Source organism: Neopelma chrysocephalum, unplaced genomic scaffold, assembly GCF_003984885.1.
Source record: "Neopelma chrysocephalum unplaced genomic scaffold, ASM398488v2 Primary Assembly neopelma1_69, whole genome shotgun sequence".
Lineage (NCBI taxonomy): Eukaryota > Metazoa > Chordata > Aves > Passeriformes > Pipridae > Neopelma > Neopelma chrysocephalum.
Window position 1 is genome coordinate 3707344 of NW_020897729.1, and position 18608 is coordinate 3725951.

Sequence of the window (18608 nt, forward strand, 5' to 3'; positions counted from 1 at the left end):
TCCTAAGTGTCCTAGATTTGTTCCCAGTGGTAAAGGGAAGAAGTCAGTGTTCAGTCTGCCTACATTTATTCCTTGGATGACTTTTTGTAGAAGATCCGGTCATAAAAATACTTAGCCACATACATGGAGTGCATCATCAGCCTGCCTCACCTAGCTTGGGGAAGAGAGGCCAGAGGAAGAAGAGCACATCCACAAATGTAGATACAAGAGAAAATAAAAGGGATACAAAGAACCCTGGTCTTGAGGAGCCTTAGAAGTACCATTTGAAACTTGTAGTTTAAGCAAATCTTGAGTATAACTGCAGATAAACGATCAGGCTTTGAAGGAGGGGATCCAGGGAAATCTTTGTCTTATCCTCCAGCAGCAAATATTACTGCTTTAAACCAAAATATTGCATGTTACTACATCTCCCTCATTTAAAGTATCTTCACATATTTGAAATAAGAGCATGGGAAAGCTTGGTGCCCAGGAACCATGTGAATGCTCATAAGATACCAGCCATGAAATACCTTGGCATGCACTGAACTCTGCATGAAGAGACAGAGCAGACAAGCTCACTGTTTAATTTTCCTGGCTGTTACTGTTTGTGTCCAGGAGATGTCACTGAGAATCTGTAACAAACCAGCCTAACTGGGTACCAGCTGGTTGGAGTTCCTGGTCTCTAGAGTGCAACAGTCTGGGGAAAATCTGACTGAATTTGCATGACAGCATATTCTCCCTCACTGCTGACTGCAGACAGTGCAGCTGGAATGCCCTGGGATCCAGCTGCTGTGCATCAGCACTTGGCATCATCCCAAGGCCAGTGTGGAGGTCAATGTGGAGGCTGTGGCTCTGCTCAACATTTGAAACCCAATTCAGTGCAGTGTGAATGATGGTATTCTTGCTTTGTGTTTTGGCTGAAAGCCTTTTCAATCTCTGTAGGCCTGTTTTCTCTCCAGTAGGGTCAGTTTAGTGGATGATCTCACTCAACTGAGTCATTTTCAGATGTAATTAAAGCAATAATCAACCTTCAGAAAGGAAAATAGGGGTTAAAGGTAGTGTGCTGACAAAGCCACCATGACGTCAAGAAGGTGGGAGGATTGGGCAGAGGCAGGTTCAGGACTAGGAATGGACTGTCCCCTCTACACGCAAATAGCCAGGAGTTCCTGGAGCACCTCTTTGCAGTCATCACCAACACAGGAGCAGGAGAAACTGGTTTGTGGCACCAGCTGTGGTTAACAGCAGGGAAATGCAAGGAGCAGCCTGGAAACAGGGTTTATTTGTGGGGATTTAGAGGGTACTTTCAAGGAATGAGAACTTCTTTTTTTCCCTCACTGATTCTCTGTTTCCTCCCATGTTCCTAATGGGATAATTTATTGGATATTTTCCTTGAGGAAGGTGATTTACTGTCTCCCTCTCACAGCTGCCCCTTCACTAAATAGAAGCCCATGACATGACTATTCTATGGGCAAGAATCTTCTGTGGGTGATAAATGATGAGAAAATCTCTATGTGCTGCAGGACTACCCTCAGTATTGGGTTGTAGAGAATTCTTGAGCCTGATGCAAAAAATAGGTTTACATAGAGATTGCAGAGAAAGAAGAAAGACTCCGGGAAAAGAATGTCCTTAATGTCCTATCTAAGGAGAACTGAGCAATAAGATACTTGTAACAAATGCTTTGTTTCATCATGTTCCTTTATGTTCTCGTGCCTCATTAGTCAGCTCTGAGTCCAAGCTGGTGAGAAAACCTCTCTTAACTTCTGTGTGGTTGGAGCAATGCCCAGATTTAATTAGCAGAACCAAGTTAGGATTGTGCTGTGTACTACAACAGCTCCTAGAGCTGAGTATCGTGTCAGGAGAACTGTAAAGGCTGCTTGGTTATGAGGGACTTGGCTCCATGTTTCCTGTAGCTCTACCAGTGTTTAGACCAGGGAATCCCTCAGAAAGAGTCTCCCCTTGACCTTGTTGTTTATGACCCTCCTGTCCTGTTTAGTAGGGGTTTGATGCATCTAAACAAGACAAGAGCAAAATTCTTTGATTAATTCCTCCATGCACTTTGAGTGTCTTCTTGTTAAAGAAAGACCTAAGACCGGGTCAGTCCTAGGCCCGTGTCAGGGGTTATGTGTGTGTATTCAAAGCTTGTATGCTTAGTTATTTCATTTCCTTTAATGTCTAGAAGGAATCGGAGAGTGCTGTACCTATACGTGGGCAAATGTTTTAATATTATCACAATGAATTACTTGGAAATGAGTAACAAAGAACCAAAAAAAGCACTTAATCAGAATTCTGAAGAAGGTTCCTGAAAAAGCTGAGAATAAACATAGGCTAGAATCTCAGCTGGAGTAAACTGAGGTAATGAAACTACAGTGAGTTATAATTTCAAATGGGAAGCTGATTCATGTTTACTGAATGTGGATGCTTTACAAGGAGGGATATACCATTGAGTACTGACCAGTCTGTCCAAAGGCATAAAATCACCCTCTAAACTTTACAACTTCTCTTTTGCAGGAGGAAGAGGGAAGGATGGGGCACCCATTATAACTTTTCCAGAATTCGCAGGATTCAGTGAAATACCTGATGAAGATTTTCTGAATGTGGTCACGTATCTAACCAGCATTCCCAGGTGAGGATAAGCACAAGTGTCTGTTGATGTCCTAGAGAGTTTTACTTCCCCAGTGGTTCGCTGCTTTTAGTGATGCTGCCGGGATGTACCAGTGACCCTGCATCTATCCAGTTGTTAGGAAACTTCCCTATGTACAGGGGACCCGAGGAACCACTTTCATAATTTTCATTGGAAAGAAAGCTTCACACAGGGCAGGTTGAGCTGGGTGGAAGGGGTTGTAGATCTGAAGAGCAGCAACAAAGATGGCAGATCACAAGAGAGCTAAGAGGGGCTGTTTGTGAAAACCCTCAGGGGACTTGGGTGAAACAAGGGAAGGATTGCATCTAGAAGGAGACAAACTGACACGGGTGCTGTGACTGCTTATTCTCTGAGTGCATCTTTCTGTGCAGCTTTCCCTTTTCTGAGAAAGCAATTGAAGTGCCCCATTGACAGGATTCTGGCAAGCACCATGTGCATTCTGATGCTTCATTTCTTTGGAGATTGCTCCACAACTGGGATGTTTTCCTTGCTCTTTGCCTGCAGTTGTGGAGGGATAATGAAACAAACTGACTTCCCTGGCTCTGAGGATCTGTGCTGAGGCATGGCTGCTGAATTACTTCTTGTTTATCTAAGAGAGCTTAATATTTTTTCAGTCCCCTGATCCTGTCTCTGAACCATGGCTGCTTGTGCTAGTTAGAAGCAAGCAAGGATTTATTATTTCCTGTGGTTTTGTGTAAAAAGGTACTTAGAGGATCATAGGGGAAAATGCGCTCCTTCAAGTTTGAGTGAGAAGTTTTCCAGCTCCACCTACATGTATTCCCCATACTGAGTTGCCAAAGCAAGCTGAGAGAAACCACACACTGTGAATTTAACAGCTTCATTGTTTCACTCTGCTCTGTGGGGCTTTTGTTCTGCAGGAGAAACTCTGTCTTAAGTATTTCTTCACTAGCTTCAGGACTGGGAGGGTGACCAGCCTCAGGGTTCATAAAACAGCAGTAGTAGCTGAGAAAAACATAAGACTAGTTTTTCAGTTCTTAGTACTTGATATGCTGGGGGGTGATTCCCGGTAAAGTTGTCACATGTTGGGGAACTAGCATGTTACATTGTCAACATGATAGATAGAAATGCTTTATGCTTCTTCAGCCTGTGTGAAACCCAAAAGTACAGATGGGTTCAAAAGAAATTAGCCAAATTCATGAAGGATTGCTCCATCAATGGCAACTGAACACAATGGCTCAGATGCAAACTTGGGCTGAAGAAATCCATTTATTCCTCAATGTTGGGACTTGGGAGAATATACCAAGGGAAATATTGTGCTTCTCATTTTCCTACTACCTTTGTCTCAGTAGCCACTATCTACCAACACTGGAGTCAGGGTATTGGGCTGGATGGATCTTTGCTTTGATTCAGTTTCAGTTCTGTGTTTTCTCTTCCCCTGAGGAATCCCAGAGCAATGTGCAAAGAATGATGAATTGAGTTTCAAAACTTTGTAGGTCAGGAGAGCTGCAATATGCCCATTTTACAGATGATGAGTTATGTGTAAGTAATATCTCACACTACAGACAGGCTCACCAAAACCTGTGTTGAGTAAGTGACTGCTCAGTTTGCTTTAAATGACTCATTCAAGGTCAGTGACTGGAGTTGAAGGTACATTTTCTGCATACCAGCACACTGGTTTAACTCTTAGCTTCAATCACAGATCACACTGCAGGGATATGAGTTTTCTGTGGAGATTTCTAGTCTTTGTTGCAGTGCTTTTAGAAAGATTGACTACGTTTCTTGAGTCACTATTTGAAACTTGTCACCCTCTATGTAGATAGTGAGGGACAAAGATGTCAATTTAGAAGAGGAAGAACCTGACAAGCAAGCTTTGGTTATGTGATTTATGACTTCATTATATGAAGTACTATCTTAATATGTCATAAGTAGTGGACCTGTTTGGGTGCAGCAGAGCCTTGTTAATCTACATTTGGCAGGTCCATGCACACAGAGTGTCTCTGCCACACATCTCAGCAAGCAGTAAAGGGACTGCATTGTTACCTTCATCAGCATTACTGTGCTATATACTGCTGTGTGTATTATAACAGCATTCCTGTGCATGTTGTTTCACTGCCAGTAGTTCACCTTTTACTTCAATTCCAAGAAAGATGAGAAGGTATCAAATGAAGTGACTAAGAAGAGAGAATAGTCTCTAACTCTTCTGGAGTTACGAAGGGTATGGCCATGAATCAGGTTAGATGAAGTATAGTTTGCAAAGCAGTTCACCCTGTTTATCATAGAAAGTACTTCTTTCTTCGGAGCTTAGTGAACCAGAGAAATCAGCACACCATTTTCCAGGCAAATGTAGAGAGAATATCAGTGTCTGATTCTGCATATCCCGTAGAAGAAGGCTCATGTTTAGTTGTGGAGTTGAGCTCTGTGATTGCAGATAACATCATTCAGCATTTGTAACTAAGTCCCTCTGGAATGGTTAATCCTACATGCTAATATGACAGAAGATATCCACTTGACATGGATCAGCTCCCTTGAGGAACAGGTGCCCTTCTCTCCTCCCAAAAAAGGTCAGGAAATTCAACATCTCCTGGCCTCCTCAAGTCAGTGTTCAAGGGCTAACCCCAATTCAGAGCTGAAGATACAGCTCTGCTGATTGCACATATTTCATTCAGGGAAAGGGAACCTCTCTGCCAGACATCTGTAGATCTGGGCAAATGTGCCAGAATTTATTTTGGAGGTAAGCTTGATGTCTGTCTGCTGTTCAGGATTGTCTTCAAATCCCTCTTTTCAGAGAACTGGAGAAACCCCAATGCATTTTCACAAGACATATTACAGTAGTGACACTGAGAAAACAATGATAGAATTTGAGTGTCTGTGTGTCTGTATTTGTTTTTAAACAAACTCCCTTCCTCTGGGTGCACAGAAGTGGGGTTTCTCAGCTGTACATCACTTGTGCTGATGCTTCCATCTTGGCTAGGCCTCTTCCCATGGCTGTTTGCCCGCATCCATTCCTCGGTGCCAAATGACATTCAGACCTTGGTATGGCCTTTCAGCATACTGACTGAAATAGGATCACTTGCTGACACTCTCTCTGTTTCCCTGGCTAAATTTAGGATCTAAATCAGACCTATCTAGTTAAAAAAAAAAAAAAGTTTCTGGATACTTTTCTCAGTGTGTACTTCTCTCCAATGCTGAATGCTCTTGGAAAGCAGAGAGTAGAGCAGTCACACTGAAATCCTGAACCCTAGAGTGGGATTTTTGAGAGGGAAAGAGAGGATGCAGTATTTATGAGGTCTACATACGTGGGATAGAGCATCAAATCAGTGCCTCCTAGATCCTCCTTGAAAAGCACTGAGAAGGAGCAGGAACTGTTATCCTAGACAATATGTTAAAAGGATAGTTTTGAATGACTTGCAACCCTAGAATGAGTTTGTGGTTGGCAAGATAGAATTCTTAATTTCTGCTTTGTCTACCAGAATTCCTGGGGCTTATGTACACAGCAAGGTGGTAACAGTCAGGGGATATTGACCCCCAGGAGCTCAGTGCCCCTGTCAGATGTCAGCATACCTGGAGAATGAAGACTGAAGTGGGGTGTCTAATAGCTTGAATTATTTTGCAGAGAAAACAGGATCTGAGGTTTTTGTCTTCAATACAGCACAGTCCAATTTGTGATCCTGAACGATTCGTGTCACCTCGACCAGCAGTGGAGTTGCACAGCAGCTGAGAGATTTAGCAGATAAAATATTCATGTTTTGTGTAAGCTGCTAACCTTATGCTGGAAAGAGAAAATTTGCTGGCTTTCCCTTTCGTGTGAATTTCAGCCAAATATTCATTCTTTCCACTGTACGTTGTTTTCATAATGAGCTCAGAGGGTGATCTGAAGGAGGCTGTGTTTTGCTGCAGTAGCTCTTCCATGGAATGGGAGTATCTCCGTGTAACCCTGCATACCTATTTCATCTGTTTTGCAGTCTGGAGGCTGCCAGCATCGGATTCATCATCATCATAGACAGACGACGGGACAAATGGAGCGCAGTCAAGGCATCCCTGACACGGATAGCAGTAAGTGCTTGCTTTTGTTATTTATCTTCTGGAAATTAAAATCGTCTGCTGAACCTTCAGCACATGATATAGTCTCCTGTGCTCATTTTAAGCTCCCATTTTCTGGCCATGGATGCAGACTCTCCCCTGCCCTGAAGCTCATGAGTGTTAAATAAGAGAGGGAGGAAGCTGCAGGAACAAATTACACAGCCTTGTTTACTGCTGAATTAGGACAAATTCCTAATTTTCTGGGTTGACTGCAATCTAAATTCTAGTAATTTTAAGTTGGTTCCTAGAAGAGTATGAGGTCCCCTTCTGTGCCCTGAGGAGGAATTGATGTGGCCTGCCTATGAAAGAAACAGATCCCAAGGGACTTGTGTTTGCATGGTAGTAAATGAACTCTGTTAGAAGCTCTTAATAGCTTATTATATTTCATTTGCAAAAGTCAGAGCTGGGCACTGCTTTTCATTGCTGAGAAAAGCAGCTGCATTTATACATCTATTACCAGGAACATGTGCTGTGTGAGGAGCAAGCACTTATACACAGAGGTGCAGGATGAAGGGATGACAAAGGCAACTTTAAGTTCTTTTGAGGTATTTAGACAGAATTGTTTTTTATTCTCAGGGTTTTTTAGTTGCTCTCTTTGAGTAATTGTTCTTTTTTTATGCTTGATGAGCTCAGAGGAGTGTGTGAAGAGATGTAGGCTGGCTGTTGCAGGCAGGGCCATGTCTTATGAAAGTCAGTGTCTGCATGTGTGTAAAAATATGTGAGGTTAACAGGATTCAAAACCCTTTGCAGAATGAGAAGGTAGGTCAGCCTGGGGAATCCATCTGTGCCACCAGCTTCCTTCACCACGTCAGACGTGGGCAGCCACCTTTGCCCTCTAGTGGCAGCAGCCTAAAAAATGGGAAAAGCTACGGTGTGGTTGTGCAAAGGAGCTTGGCAGGGTTCAAATCTGGGGGAGAAAGGCCCTTGTCAGGAACTTTGCAGCTCTGTGATAAATCCACATCAAAAAAACAGTGTGTGGCTGGGCAGTAAAATCCATGGGCCAGTCTTCCTGCTGGCTTTGGAGACGGTGACAATGGGCACATGCAGAATGGACCAGCTGATACAGTGAGCAGCTAGACTGAGCAAGATTCAGCAAGTCCTACCTACTTAGCCCTGTTTAGGAAACACTTGTCTGAAAATTCCCTAACAAGGCAGAGTTGTGCCTTCTAATAGTTCTGTATTTCTTGCAGGGAGCATTTCCAGGAAACTTGCAGCTGGTGTTTGTCCTGAGACCCTCCCGCTTTATCCAAAGGGCGATCGCTGACATTGGCATTAAACTCTATCGAGATGACTTTAAAATGAAGGTACCGGTAAGCATGCATTTTTTGTCCATGTGTTTTCTCCATATCTGCAGTTCTTGGGTGTCAGCAATTTCTCATAACCCAGTAACTGAAATATGATTGCAAGTGGCAACTGGGGACTTTCATCTGGGTCTGTATGATAATACCTGTATGGTGATGCCAAAACGTTAATTAGCAGCGGATGCTTCACAGTATTTAATGGACATGTTCCCACGTGGCAGGTCAGTCTAGCTATAAAATGTGGCTCAGTTTTTAAGTGTTGACATTTTAACTCAGTGGAGCTGTTCCTCTGAGGTAGGCAGAGGTAGATCTCATTCCAGTGACAAACATTAAGTATTGAGGACTACAGACCAATGAAAGGCTGGGGTTGAATTCTGCACTATTTTATGGATTGTCCGTGGGACTGCTGACTTTGTTAAGTGCTTCCATAGCATTTCTTATTCTGAATGCCTTTTATGATCCCCAGGCCCTCAAGATTCAAAGTTTGTTTTCTGTTTCTTTTTATATTCACTTGGCATATGCAATAGGTTGATGAGACTGTGATTTGAAGAAGATTATCAATCCTGAAAGAGTTCAAGTTTTAGGTTATTCTATGAGAGCTCTTTTGGGAGTTGTTCCTAGCTGCATGTTTGCATGTGGTTTCAAGTGTTTTATAAATAGACTTGAATTATGATTATTGATGATATTTCATCCTGGACCAGACTCATACTGGGTTCCATAATGACTTTACTGTAGTGATTCATATGACTCTTTTGGATTTTACTTGTGGTTTTATATTGTTTTGCAAAAGACTCATAGCTCTCCACCAACAAATTCTAGCTCTGTCAATACTCAAGTTTGAAGTTCAGGTGTTTAAGACACCTTCTGCTTCTTCTGAATGAGAGACAGCAGCCTATTTATTACAGTGCATACAGGAAAGGAACCATGAATAGGCATTTGGTTAATGTGGACTAAATTGTAACATTTACTGTAGTTTGGCAAGTGTGGCTTTTTGGTAAAATGCAAAAGTGATGAAAAAATATATCTTTGAATCCAAACCAAAATATCTTATAATACTTTAAAAAATGGATGTTCCTATATTTAATAAGCCATGATCTGTTACTATAGCAACTATTGTAGCAGCAACTGCAGCCCAGAAAGGGCAACCTCATCAAGGATTAGCATTTTCCAACAATTCAGCATCTTCCACACTTCTAGCAATTTATTTGATGACACTGTTGCATTTCAAATCCAACTTGGAAGAGATGGAAATTGGAAGGGAGGTTAATTCTAGGCAGAGGTCAAGCACTGCATTAAGTATGAAATAATAATTTATCTTTCTTACAAGCAGGAAAATCAAGATATGAGTTTAGTTTGCGGTTATCTTGGATATTCTGATTTTGAGACATCCTGGGTATGTCCACAGAGCTCTTAGAAGAGCAACCTTACAAAAACTAAGAGTCTGCCATGCTCTCTGGAGGGACCTTTCACCTGTGTTTGCAGCCCCATCCTAAAAATACCATCTGGACATGCCCCTGTGTACCCGAGTTTCAGAGCGGGGAACTTTTAGGGATCAGTGCCTATCTTCAATATCACCATAATCTTTTAAATTGATTATAGGTTGTTTGTGTTGAGAGTTTGGCACTATGGCAACATTAATGTCATAACTGGGCCATGGATGGGTGGTATTTCCTATCACAACTGTAAGCGAGTCAGGATCAAGACATGAACATTCAAAAGGAGCTCCAAGAATATTGTGTGCATTTGTCAAAGAAACATTTGTTTAATAGTTTATCTGAGCTATCAGACTGCAAATATGTTCAGTAAAGTAGATTTGCTGGGTTAAATCAACACTGGATTGAGTAGGAACCAGAAGATTAAACAGGAGCTGGAAATAAAGGCTGAAATAACAAACCAGACAAAATAAGGAAATGCGGATTTATATCACATTGGCATACAAATGTGGTTCATAAAACCTCATAAAGTAAATCTTTATTGGGATAGTGATTTGATTAAATATCCTTGTCCAGGAGCAAGATAAAGAAATACAGGGGACACACCAGGGTTCATCTGAGACTAAATTCTGGGAATTCAAAAGGAACACACAGAGATTTACCTGAGGAACCTGCCATCATAGGAAATGAATTAAAGCATCCTCAGAGCATACACAAAAGGCTGACCAATCTGTCCATAGCAGGGACTTCTTTGACCTTTGTAGGCTGTGACTTCTTTCAGGTGTCCTAACCCATCATGAAGCAGCCTCACCACAGCTCTGTGTTCTGACCCGCTCATGCAGACCCTCCTCTCCTAAACTGCTGCTCCCTTGCAATTTCAGCTTACTGACCATGACTGTCTTTAGGCTGGCAAGCAGCATGGGAGATGCTAATGCTCTCTAAGATTGGTTTCTTAGATGGATGCTGGATTGCTCCTAGGCTTTCTCCTGCAGAAATGCCTGCAGGGTGAAGACCCTGTGCCCTGTTGGGCAATATTAGCCAGAATATTAATAAGTTTGCTTTGTGGCTCACGCTGAGAATATCAGATGAAAGCAAACACAAAATTCTTCTTAAAAGGGAAGTGCATGACAGTGTTCCTCTGTAGTTTTAGTGAAGTGTGAAGTTTAAAAAGATTTCCAACTTGTCAGCAACATCTCTGGTGGAGAAGAACTACAAAGCAGTCGAGATTTACTTTATCAAATGTAATTTGCAATTCACAAGTAGTACATGGACTTCAAGTTCCAGTCTGAGGGCCCTTCAAGATGATGCAGCTTTTTGAGTTTTCTGACTTTGATCATAACGAGCAGTGTTTCGCAACACATTCAGGTAACAGCTTTTCCTCTAGCTTTGGCTGAGGAAATAATAATCTGGAGTGAGATCAACAGAGAGACACCAAGAAGGTCAGAGCTTGGAGCATGTGCTCTACATGAAGATGCTGAGGGAACTAGGCTTGTCTAACTTGGAGAAGGGAAGGTGTGGGAGGGTTAATATGACAAACCAGCAGCTTTCCAGTTCTTCCAAGAAGGTCACCGAGAGCACACAGCCAGGCTGTGCATGACAGTAGGACAAGAAATATCTGACATAAAGTGAAACAAGGGCAGTTCTGACTTGGTATAAGGAAAAACTTTTCCACCACAAAGATAATCAGGCAGCAGACCAGACCGCCCAAAGAGGTTGTACAATCTCAATCCTTAGATGTTTCCAAATCTCAGGTGGATAAAGCCTTGAGCAACCTGGTTTGATCTCACAGCTGACCCAGCTTTTAGAAAGAAGCTGGACTAGAGATCTCAGGTTCGTGCCAGCCTGAATTATTCCAGCATGATTCTGTAACAAGGATCAGCTAAAAACCTGTTCAGGTTTGTTCTTAAGGCTTTTCCTAGAGCATTATTAGCCTAGAATACACATCCTCTTGCCTCCGTACATCTTCACTCATCTAATTGTCCAGAGTGTTTGCCAGTGTGTGTCCCACGCTCCCTTGGGACAGGCAGAGCCAGTTAGCCTTTAAACAGCAGTCAGGTAACACGTTTGACATATTTTAAAGTCCAAGGCTTAAAATTCCTAGTAATTTGTGCTCAACATCTTGTTCTTCTGTTGCTGAAATCATGGCATATTTTCTAGCTGTTAGAACAACAATACATGTGTTTTATTTGTGTAATCACTTGTGTTGGCAAATTTACAGTGGTAATGCTGCTTATCTGAAGCTGACTGCAGATTTTTTTGGCTTTCATTAAGCAAGTCTAGTGGTAAAGAGACTCTTTAATGTAAGAAAATGAATTTAGGTTTGTCTCTGCTTTCTCTTCCATCATGATTTTAAATTGAATAATGCCAGTGAACTCAGTGGAAATACAATGCCAAAAAAAAGGATTATAAAACTGAAAGGGAAATTTTATTCTCAATGATTTCATTTAAGCACTTGCCTGGATCAAGTGCTTGGCTTTGAAGAAGCTGTTTTAACTTGTCCATGCCTCCATTTCTCTGTAAATAACAGTTATCTAGAGAATAAATTATTTGATGGAAGTTTGTGTGAACATTATCAATACCATACTTTTGCTCTTGAAGCATGTGCCCAATGACTCAGCCTAGGAAGGAGCAAGATTATGTCAAACTATGGTTAGCTCAAGAATGGTCATGTACACATTAAGAAGGAAAAATCTAGTGAAAATAAACTGTGGCCATTGCATGACCAAATACATGCTGAGAATTGACAGCCTGTGGTGGAACTGCAGTGCTCATACGTGTTAAGGCAAACCCAGATCCTAGGAACAATGGTTTAAAGGGCTCATTATTTCTCTCAGTCCAGTGTGTTTGGATTTTTTTTCAGATCATCATGTTAAACTCTGTCTCTGATCTGCATGGCTATATTGACAAAAGTCAGCTGACCCGGGAGCTGGGAGGAACTCTGGAGTACGGCCACAGCCAGTGGATCCACCACCGAACTGTGAGTGTTGGTTTGTTCTTCACTTGTCTGCACCAGAACTGTCCAGATGACTAATGCAAAGCAACCATTAAGTAGTAACTCTTCAGGGGCATTTCAGCCTACTGATTCTACCAGGGACTCATGGAAGGAGGAAATCCATGACTCAAATAGAGAAAGGCAAATTCCCAAAAGTTTGCAATAGAAGCAATAATCTGTATCTCACTGTGTTCCTGGCCCAGGGCCGAACGCTGCCATGGTATTCTTACTCAGCAAGGCCCCTTGGCACATTCTCCTGGCTTTTGAATAATTGATGGGATTCATAGGCCTTCAGCTCATGGTTGAAGTTGAACATAGGCTTTAGCACTTTACTGAATCAAAGGTCAAAATTCTTACTTTAATGATTAATTATGTCCCTGCTTTTAAGATAATAGAAACACTAGATTTTATTTTACCTCGTTTTCATTTCTGTGCTATGTAAGCATGCACTCCAGCTGGGTCATATTTTGGGTAACTGAAAAACAGTTGTACATAGGAAGGCAGAAAGACTTTTTATTCTATTGAGGAAACTTGTACAGGTTTGATTGTTCCCTTTTGGGGCTGGTTAATGCATTTCAGTGTTTGCTTCAAAACAATGTAAACAATTCATTATGGTGCCCAGAACAGGTGACAGTTCACAAAAACAAACTCCAAACTCTGGCACATTAGCAGCTAAAATATTGTCTCATCCTTCCTGAGTAAAAATGGGCTAAGCTGGGTCGTGATCCTGGAAAATTAATTTCGCGGAGACTCTATGCAGTGTTTGCATCTGTCTCTGTGGGTCTACTTGCAAGATTGGTATGTTAGAGCTCACATCTAATGTGAGCCCCAATATTTTGCAGAGTTCTGATCAGCCCTGGGTTCTAGTCTGTTGTTGCTGATGGACAGGTTACATCTAACACTCATAAAAAGAGCTTTTCTGAGGTAACTTTAGGTCAAGTCACTTTTGTCACTTTCTTGATACAATTTTTTGTGCTTTTCTGTCCTTACAAAATTGAATTTTACTCTCCTTGAAAACCACCAAATATTTCAGGCTTCTAAATGTGGAAACACAGAATTTGAATTCCCTCTAGCACTGATTTTCTACATTTATAGCTGTGTTGACTACAGTGAGGTTAGGATTGAGATAGGTGAGCAGGCTTATGTGTTAAAAGTGTCAAAAATATGAAACTGTCCTTGCAGGAGGGGGGGAGTGTGAAGAAATGAATCATCTATATGAGCTTTCAAACAGCTAAAGGCTTGAAAATATGAGGGAGGGGAGTAAAGAGAGACACAAGAAAGGCTGTATCATTTATTAATGAGAGGAGTTTACATAAAGGAATAATATATAGTTTGTTAAAATATCCAAATAAAAGTGAGCCAAGATTTGAGGGCAGTGGGGCTATGTAATCCGCAGAGGTTTGGGTTAAATTTGTTTGAAAAACTTTTACCAAGCACAGAGACTTGGAAAAAAACCCCAACAAACCACAGATATAACTTAGGTACATGAAACAATTTATTAGACGTGCACAGGAGAGGGGGGGGCAAGCATGCTATTTAGTGAAACTCGGATAAGCTCCTGGTGAGTGCTGCAGTCAACCAAGGAATATCTGTATAAGAGGTTGTCATCAGGGAAGTGTCAGCCTCCGTGGCACCTTGAAACAACCTGACTTTGAGTCTTGCTGAGGTATGGTCTTCATGTCCTTTGCTGCTTCTCTCAGTGTTCTCCTATCTCGTCCTTCCAGTGCTTTTTTTCTGAAACAGCTTTAAACCGTGGCTAAGTGGTAGTGACTCAGCAATCTCCCTGCATTGTTCACTGTTTCTGCTTTCTTATCTTGCTTGGCAGGAGCCTGTGAGCTTTTTTGCCCACAGAATACATTTTTGGGCTTTCAGGAAATTGGCTGGGGATGGCTGTGTCTATGTGGCAGTCAGAAGTGTGACATTTCAGCCAACTCTAATCAGTAGTTTCAGTGCTGAGAACAGCAGGCTACAGCTGCTGGGCACCAACCCAGAGCATATGTGGGTCTGTACTGCTTGTGTTGAAAGCAGGCATGCATTCATGGGGAAAAAGGGAAGGAGGCTATGGACTGTGCAGGCATTGCTTCATCTGGGGCATGTTTCAGATCACATATTTGGACTGTACCTTTTGAATTATGATCTACTTCCTGTTTGTTTTTTACTGAGCACACAGCAAAATTTTACTGTCATGGTTGCAGACAAGGAATTCCCATCATTGCCGGAGAAGGGAATGCAATGTGCAACAACTACATAGCGTTTGCCTGGATGTAAGAGCATCCCTAGTGCTGCTGACTGACTCAAACCATTGAGTGGGTCAGATCATAAAGTGCAAAGAATAAAGAGCTATACAGAACAATAAGGTCCCCCTCAAAATTTGGGCATAATCATGAAAAAACATCCCACGCAATTACTTGCTACTAGATATAAAGGTTTTACTCACATCTCACAGGTCTGAACAGTGTATTCTCGGAAGGCAGCATTGATTTTAAGGCTTCCTCTTTTGCCCTTTCTTCAGTAAAACCACAGATTTGTGGCAGGTTTTGTGTTAGTAGACCTAAGTGATAAAGCAATATTCCAGTGAATCTATGCATTTTAGCTGTGTTTGCTGTAACTTGTTCTTGTATTTGTGTACTAACATGAACAGATGGGAGGGAGTGACTAGAATGCATCTAGTACAGATAGGCGGGATGGAGATGCACATTTTCAGAAGTCAGGGGGAAGACAGATTACTGCTGAGTGAACAATGGCTGTATAAATATAAACACAAAAAGACTTTGCCCTATATACTTTAGGAGTGTCCTCAACTTAAAGCCTTCATTAAAATTTTAAACACAGCAGAATTTCCCAGCAAGCATGGGCAGAGGATCTGAAGTTCCAGGCCTGGCTTTGAAGCTGATGTCCTCTGTGTTTTCATTATGTCCTCTAAGCTCTGGGAGTTCCCAGCTGGCTCATGGAGATGACAATACTTTGTGACAGAGGATTCAATTTGTGACTTTTACCATATCCACCCCAAAAAAGGCAACGTGCCCTGCTTTACAGACATGTAATGCTTGCAGCACAGTGTGCCTGAAGGACTGAGTGTTGTTAAAGGGCTGTTGTTAAAGTTTGTGACTTTGTGCTCCTGCTTTTCCAGGCTATTGAAAACTTTGCAATGACAGTAAAAACAACAGCACAGATGCTACAGACCTTCGGAACAGACTTAGCAGAGACTGAACTTCCCAACGATGTGCAGTGCACAGAGGATCTCCTCTCCGCACACACCGACCACCACAGCAAGCTGAAGGTGATTGTTGTCTTCTCATGATGGCTCCAGCACAATAATACATGATTTGTGACTTAACAAAATTTTCTGCCATCACTTGAGAGTCCATTGTCTGGAAGCCACTGAGGAGGACAGAAACCTGTGTTCAGGAGGTCAATTTGATTCAGCTGTGGAAAAGGACATTTTACTGCTTCAAGAGTGATAGAACAGGGAAATGTCACTTCTAATGTAAGAGGGGTAGTGATGGAATCACATCTGGAATAGCATGGGCTCCTGATGAAGAGTTCATCAGAAAGAATGAACTGGAGCAGATAGAGACAACTGTGAGGATAATCAGGAATAGATAGAATGATCTAACTAGGTAATGATGGTTGTTTTATTTAAAAAACAAAACAAAACAAACTTTGGGGCAAGTTTAGCTTTGCAGAATAAGAATCAGAAGAAAACATTACTGCTGTTAACAAATACCTTAGGTTAAGCACAAGAGAAAAAATACTACTTAGGCTATATTAGCACAACAACATGTTTTATGAAAGAATGTGCAGTGATATGGGGATTCATCAGCTGATATAATAATGTTTCAGCTTCATTGCCCTTTTCATTACTTATCTTTCATGCTGGGAAGACTCTTCTTCTATGGATGACTCCTTATACCTGTTGTTCTGTGGCTCAGCATGTCACAGTGTTGTTTAAGGAAATTCCATTAAGAAGTGCAACGTGTCAGCGCAGGCTCTCAGCTCACTGAACAATCTGCAGCACACATTCAATTTGTGGTAGAATAATTTATTCTGCAATAAATTTCTGCCTGGTCAGAAAGGCAGTCTGCTCAGAAACTGTACTATTTCTTTTCTCAAAAATAGATCTACTATTCAAAGTGAACAGATTTAGTCTCTGCATTTTCTAGAAAAACGTATCACCTTTGGTAAGCATTTATATTTTGTTCCAAATATTTAGTACCTATGAAAGAATCCTCCCGTAGCATCACTATGTTGTCCATGTAAGAGATGTGAGTGTTGTTAGAAGTACATACAATTTGTTTTCTGGCTTGTTTTTTTTCTCTCAGGATGAGCTAAAACTAGCAGTGAAGCAGGGGGCCACCCTGCTGACATGCATTCGGGAGCCAGTCACCCGAAGTGCCAACAGCAAACTCAGTCCAGATGAACTGGAAAATGTGGCCACAGTAGAAAGGTCAGTGAAGCTAGATTACCTTGTGCAAGTTGCTAATTTATTCCTAAGAAATGCAAGTTATAAATTGCCTCCGGTTCAACCACTCAGGATTTATTGGACAGGGAACTCAGAGAAGGGAATGGCTTTGAGGAATTTACTTGATTGAACTGTCAAGGTGAGTTCAAACAAGTCCTGAATTTCTTGGTAATTTTTGGTCAGACCACTAACTACCTGGGCTGAAGATTTAACATGAGACTTACTTTCCCTGTAACATACGTGTCCTCCAAACTTCTGTGCCTGATTTGAAGGGCACCTGAATCTCTGAGATGAGAGGGTGTGTGCTTGTGTATGTCTGTGGAATCACTGGGGGAGAAACAGATGAAGTGATACCCCATCACAGCTGCAGAGAGAGAGAGAGAGAGAGAGAGAGAAACAAACCCCTTTTCCTTCCTACAAAAAAAAAGCTATAAAGCTTTTAGTCACCATGTAGAAGTTTCTGCTGTGCCATGTGATGCAGTGGAAAGAGAAATGCCATGCTAGTGTTTCAGCATGTCTGCATTCACTGGGAACAAAGCTGCTAAAAGTAAAGCTGAGCTGATATTTTTCACTGAATACTTTAAAATCCTTTTAACAGTCACACCAAAAGAATTTGCGAATTCATCTTGAATTCAACAACCAGCTTTTATTAAAACCACATTTTCCAGGGATAGATTGAAAACAGAACTTTGTTTTTGAGAGAAATAGGAGGGAGCTATTGTCATTTGCCCTAATAACTTGATCATTTCAGCACTCACCAATCCCTACCTGCCCAAAGAGTGCCCATTTATTGAAATACAGGATATTCACAGAAAACTTTCTTTTCATTTTTTCTTCTTGTTTAAACTGTTCTACATTGTAATTAGTGGATCATTGAGAAACTGTGCAGATGACTCACTAGTCTGGTTTTAGACATTTTACTCAAGATGTATGACACCTTGATATTAATTTCTTTGCAAATAAATGTTTCATCATTTACACAAAGTAATGTCCATGGGAGTCATTATGAGCTTCTAATGTATTATTTTTAATGGACAGGGAAAAATGATTCAATCCTTGCCTGTTTCTGATGGGTGAAAAAAATGAACAAGTTGTAGAGTTCTGCTTTAAACATTCCATAAAATAATAATTGCATCACATTCAGTCTGCACCCATTGGGGGTGAATTATCTTTGAAGCACTGGGTGGAAGCTTGGGATTACAGTTGCCCTTGGCTGCCAGAGCATGGAACAGCTCTGAGTCCTTGTTGCAGGTCAGGAGGCAGGACTGCAACTGCCACAGTGGATCCATGTAGTTGTCACTCATCCATCATACTCCTGCCTATCCCACTGCAAATTTCATTCTCTTTTGCTTAAGAGAGAGTTGACACAGAGCCCTCTTACATGAGTGTAGGCTCCCCACCATCTCCCTGCTCTGCTTTCTGCCATCAATTAGTGTAACTTAAAAGAAATGAACTATAGGAAATAAGTACATTCTATTCATTATAATTTCTTAACAGGTTGTTGGCTCAGTTGGATGAAACAGAAAAGGCTTTTGATCAATTTTGGACCAAGCATCACCTAAAACTAGAACAGTGCCTGCAGCTTCGACACTTTGAACATGATTTTAGAGAGGTACTTCATTTGTTCATGCTGTCTAGTCTTCTCTGGTAAATAAGGTCAAATTTTACTCATACCTGAAGTATACTGGCAATCCAAAAAGAAGGTTGGGAGAGAAGCCCTTCATTATGAAATAAGAACTGAGTTTTCAAAAATTAAATT

The 18608-nt window shown here is 41.4% G+C and overlaps 1 protein-coding gene across 18 annotated transcripts in view; it reads left to right on the forward strand.

The window, feature by feature from the left end:
• The window catches only part of MCF2L2 (MCF.2 cell line derived transforming sequence-like 2), a 166922-nt gene that overhangs the window by 51432 nt on the left and 96882 nt on the right, over positions 1-18608 (forward strand). For 17 of the 18 annotated variants that reach the window (XR_003534645.1, XM_027685611.1, XM_027685612.1 and 14 more), the window contains 7 exons: positions 2488-2602; positions 6544-6634; positions 7852-7971; positions 12256-12372; positions 15518-15667; positions 16710-16834; positions 18347-18461. Coding sequence is in view for 17 of the 18 variants with exons in the window: in XM_027685611.1 (XP_027541412.1) it covers positions 2488-2602; positions 6544-6634; positions 7852-7971; positions 12256-12372; positions 15518-15667; positions 16710-16834; positions 18347-18461 (833 nt within the window). In the remaining variant the exon portion in view is untranslated. The remainder of the gene's footprint in view (positions 1-2487; positions 2603-6543; positions 6635-7851; positions 7972-12255; positions 12373-15517; positions 15668-16709; positions 16835-18346; positions 18462-18608) is intronic. The other variant, XM_027685607.1, reaches the window with a different exon arrangement.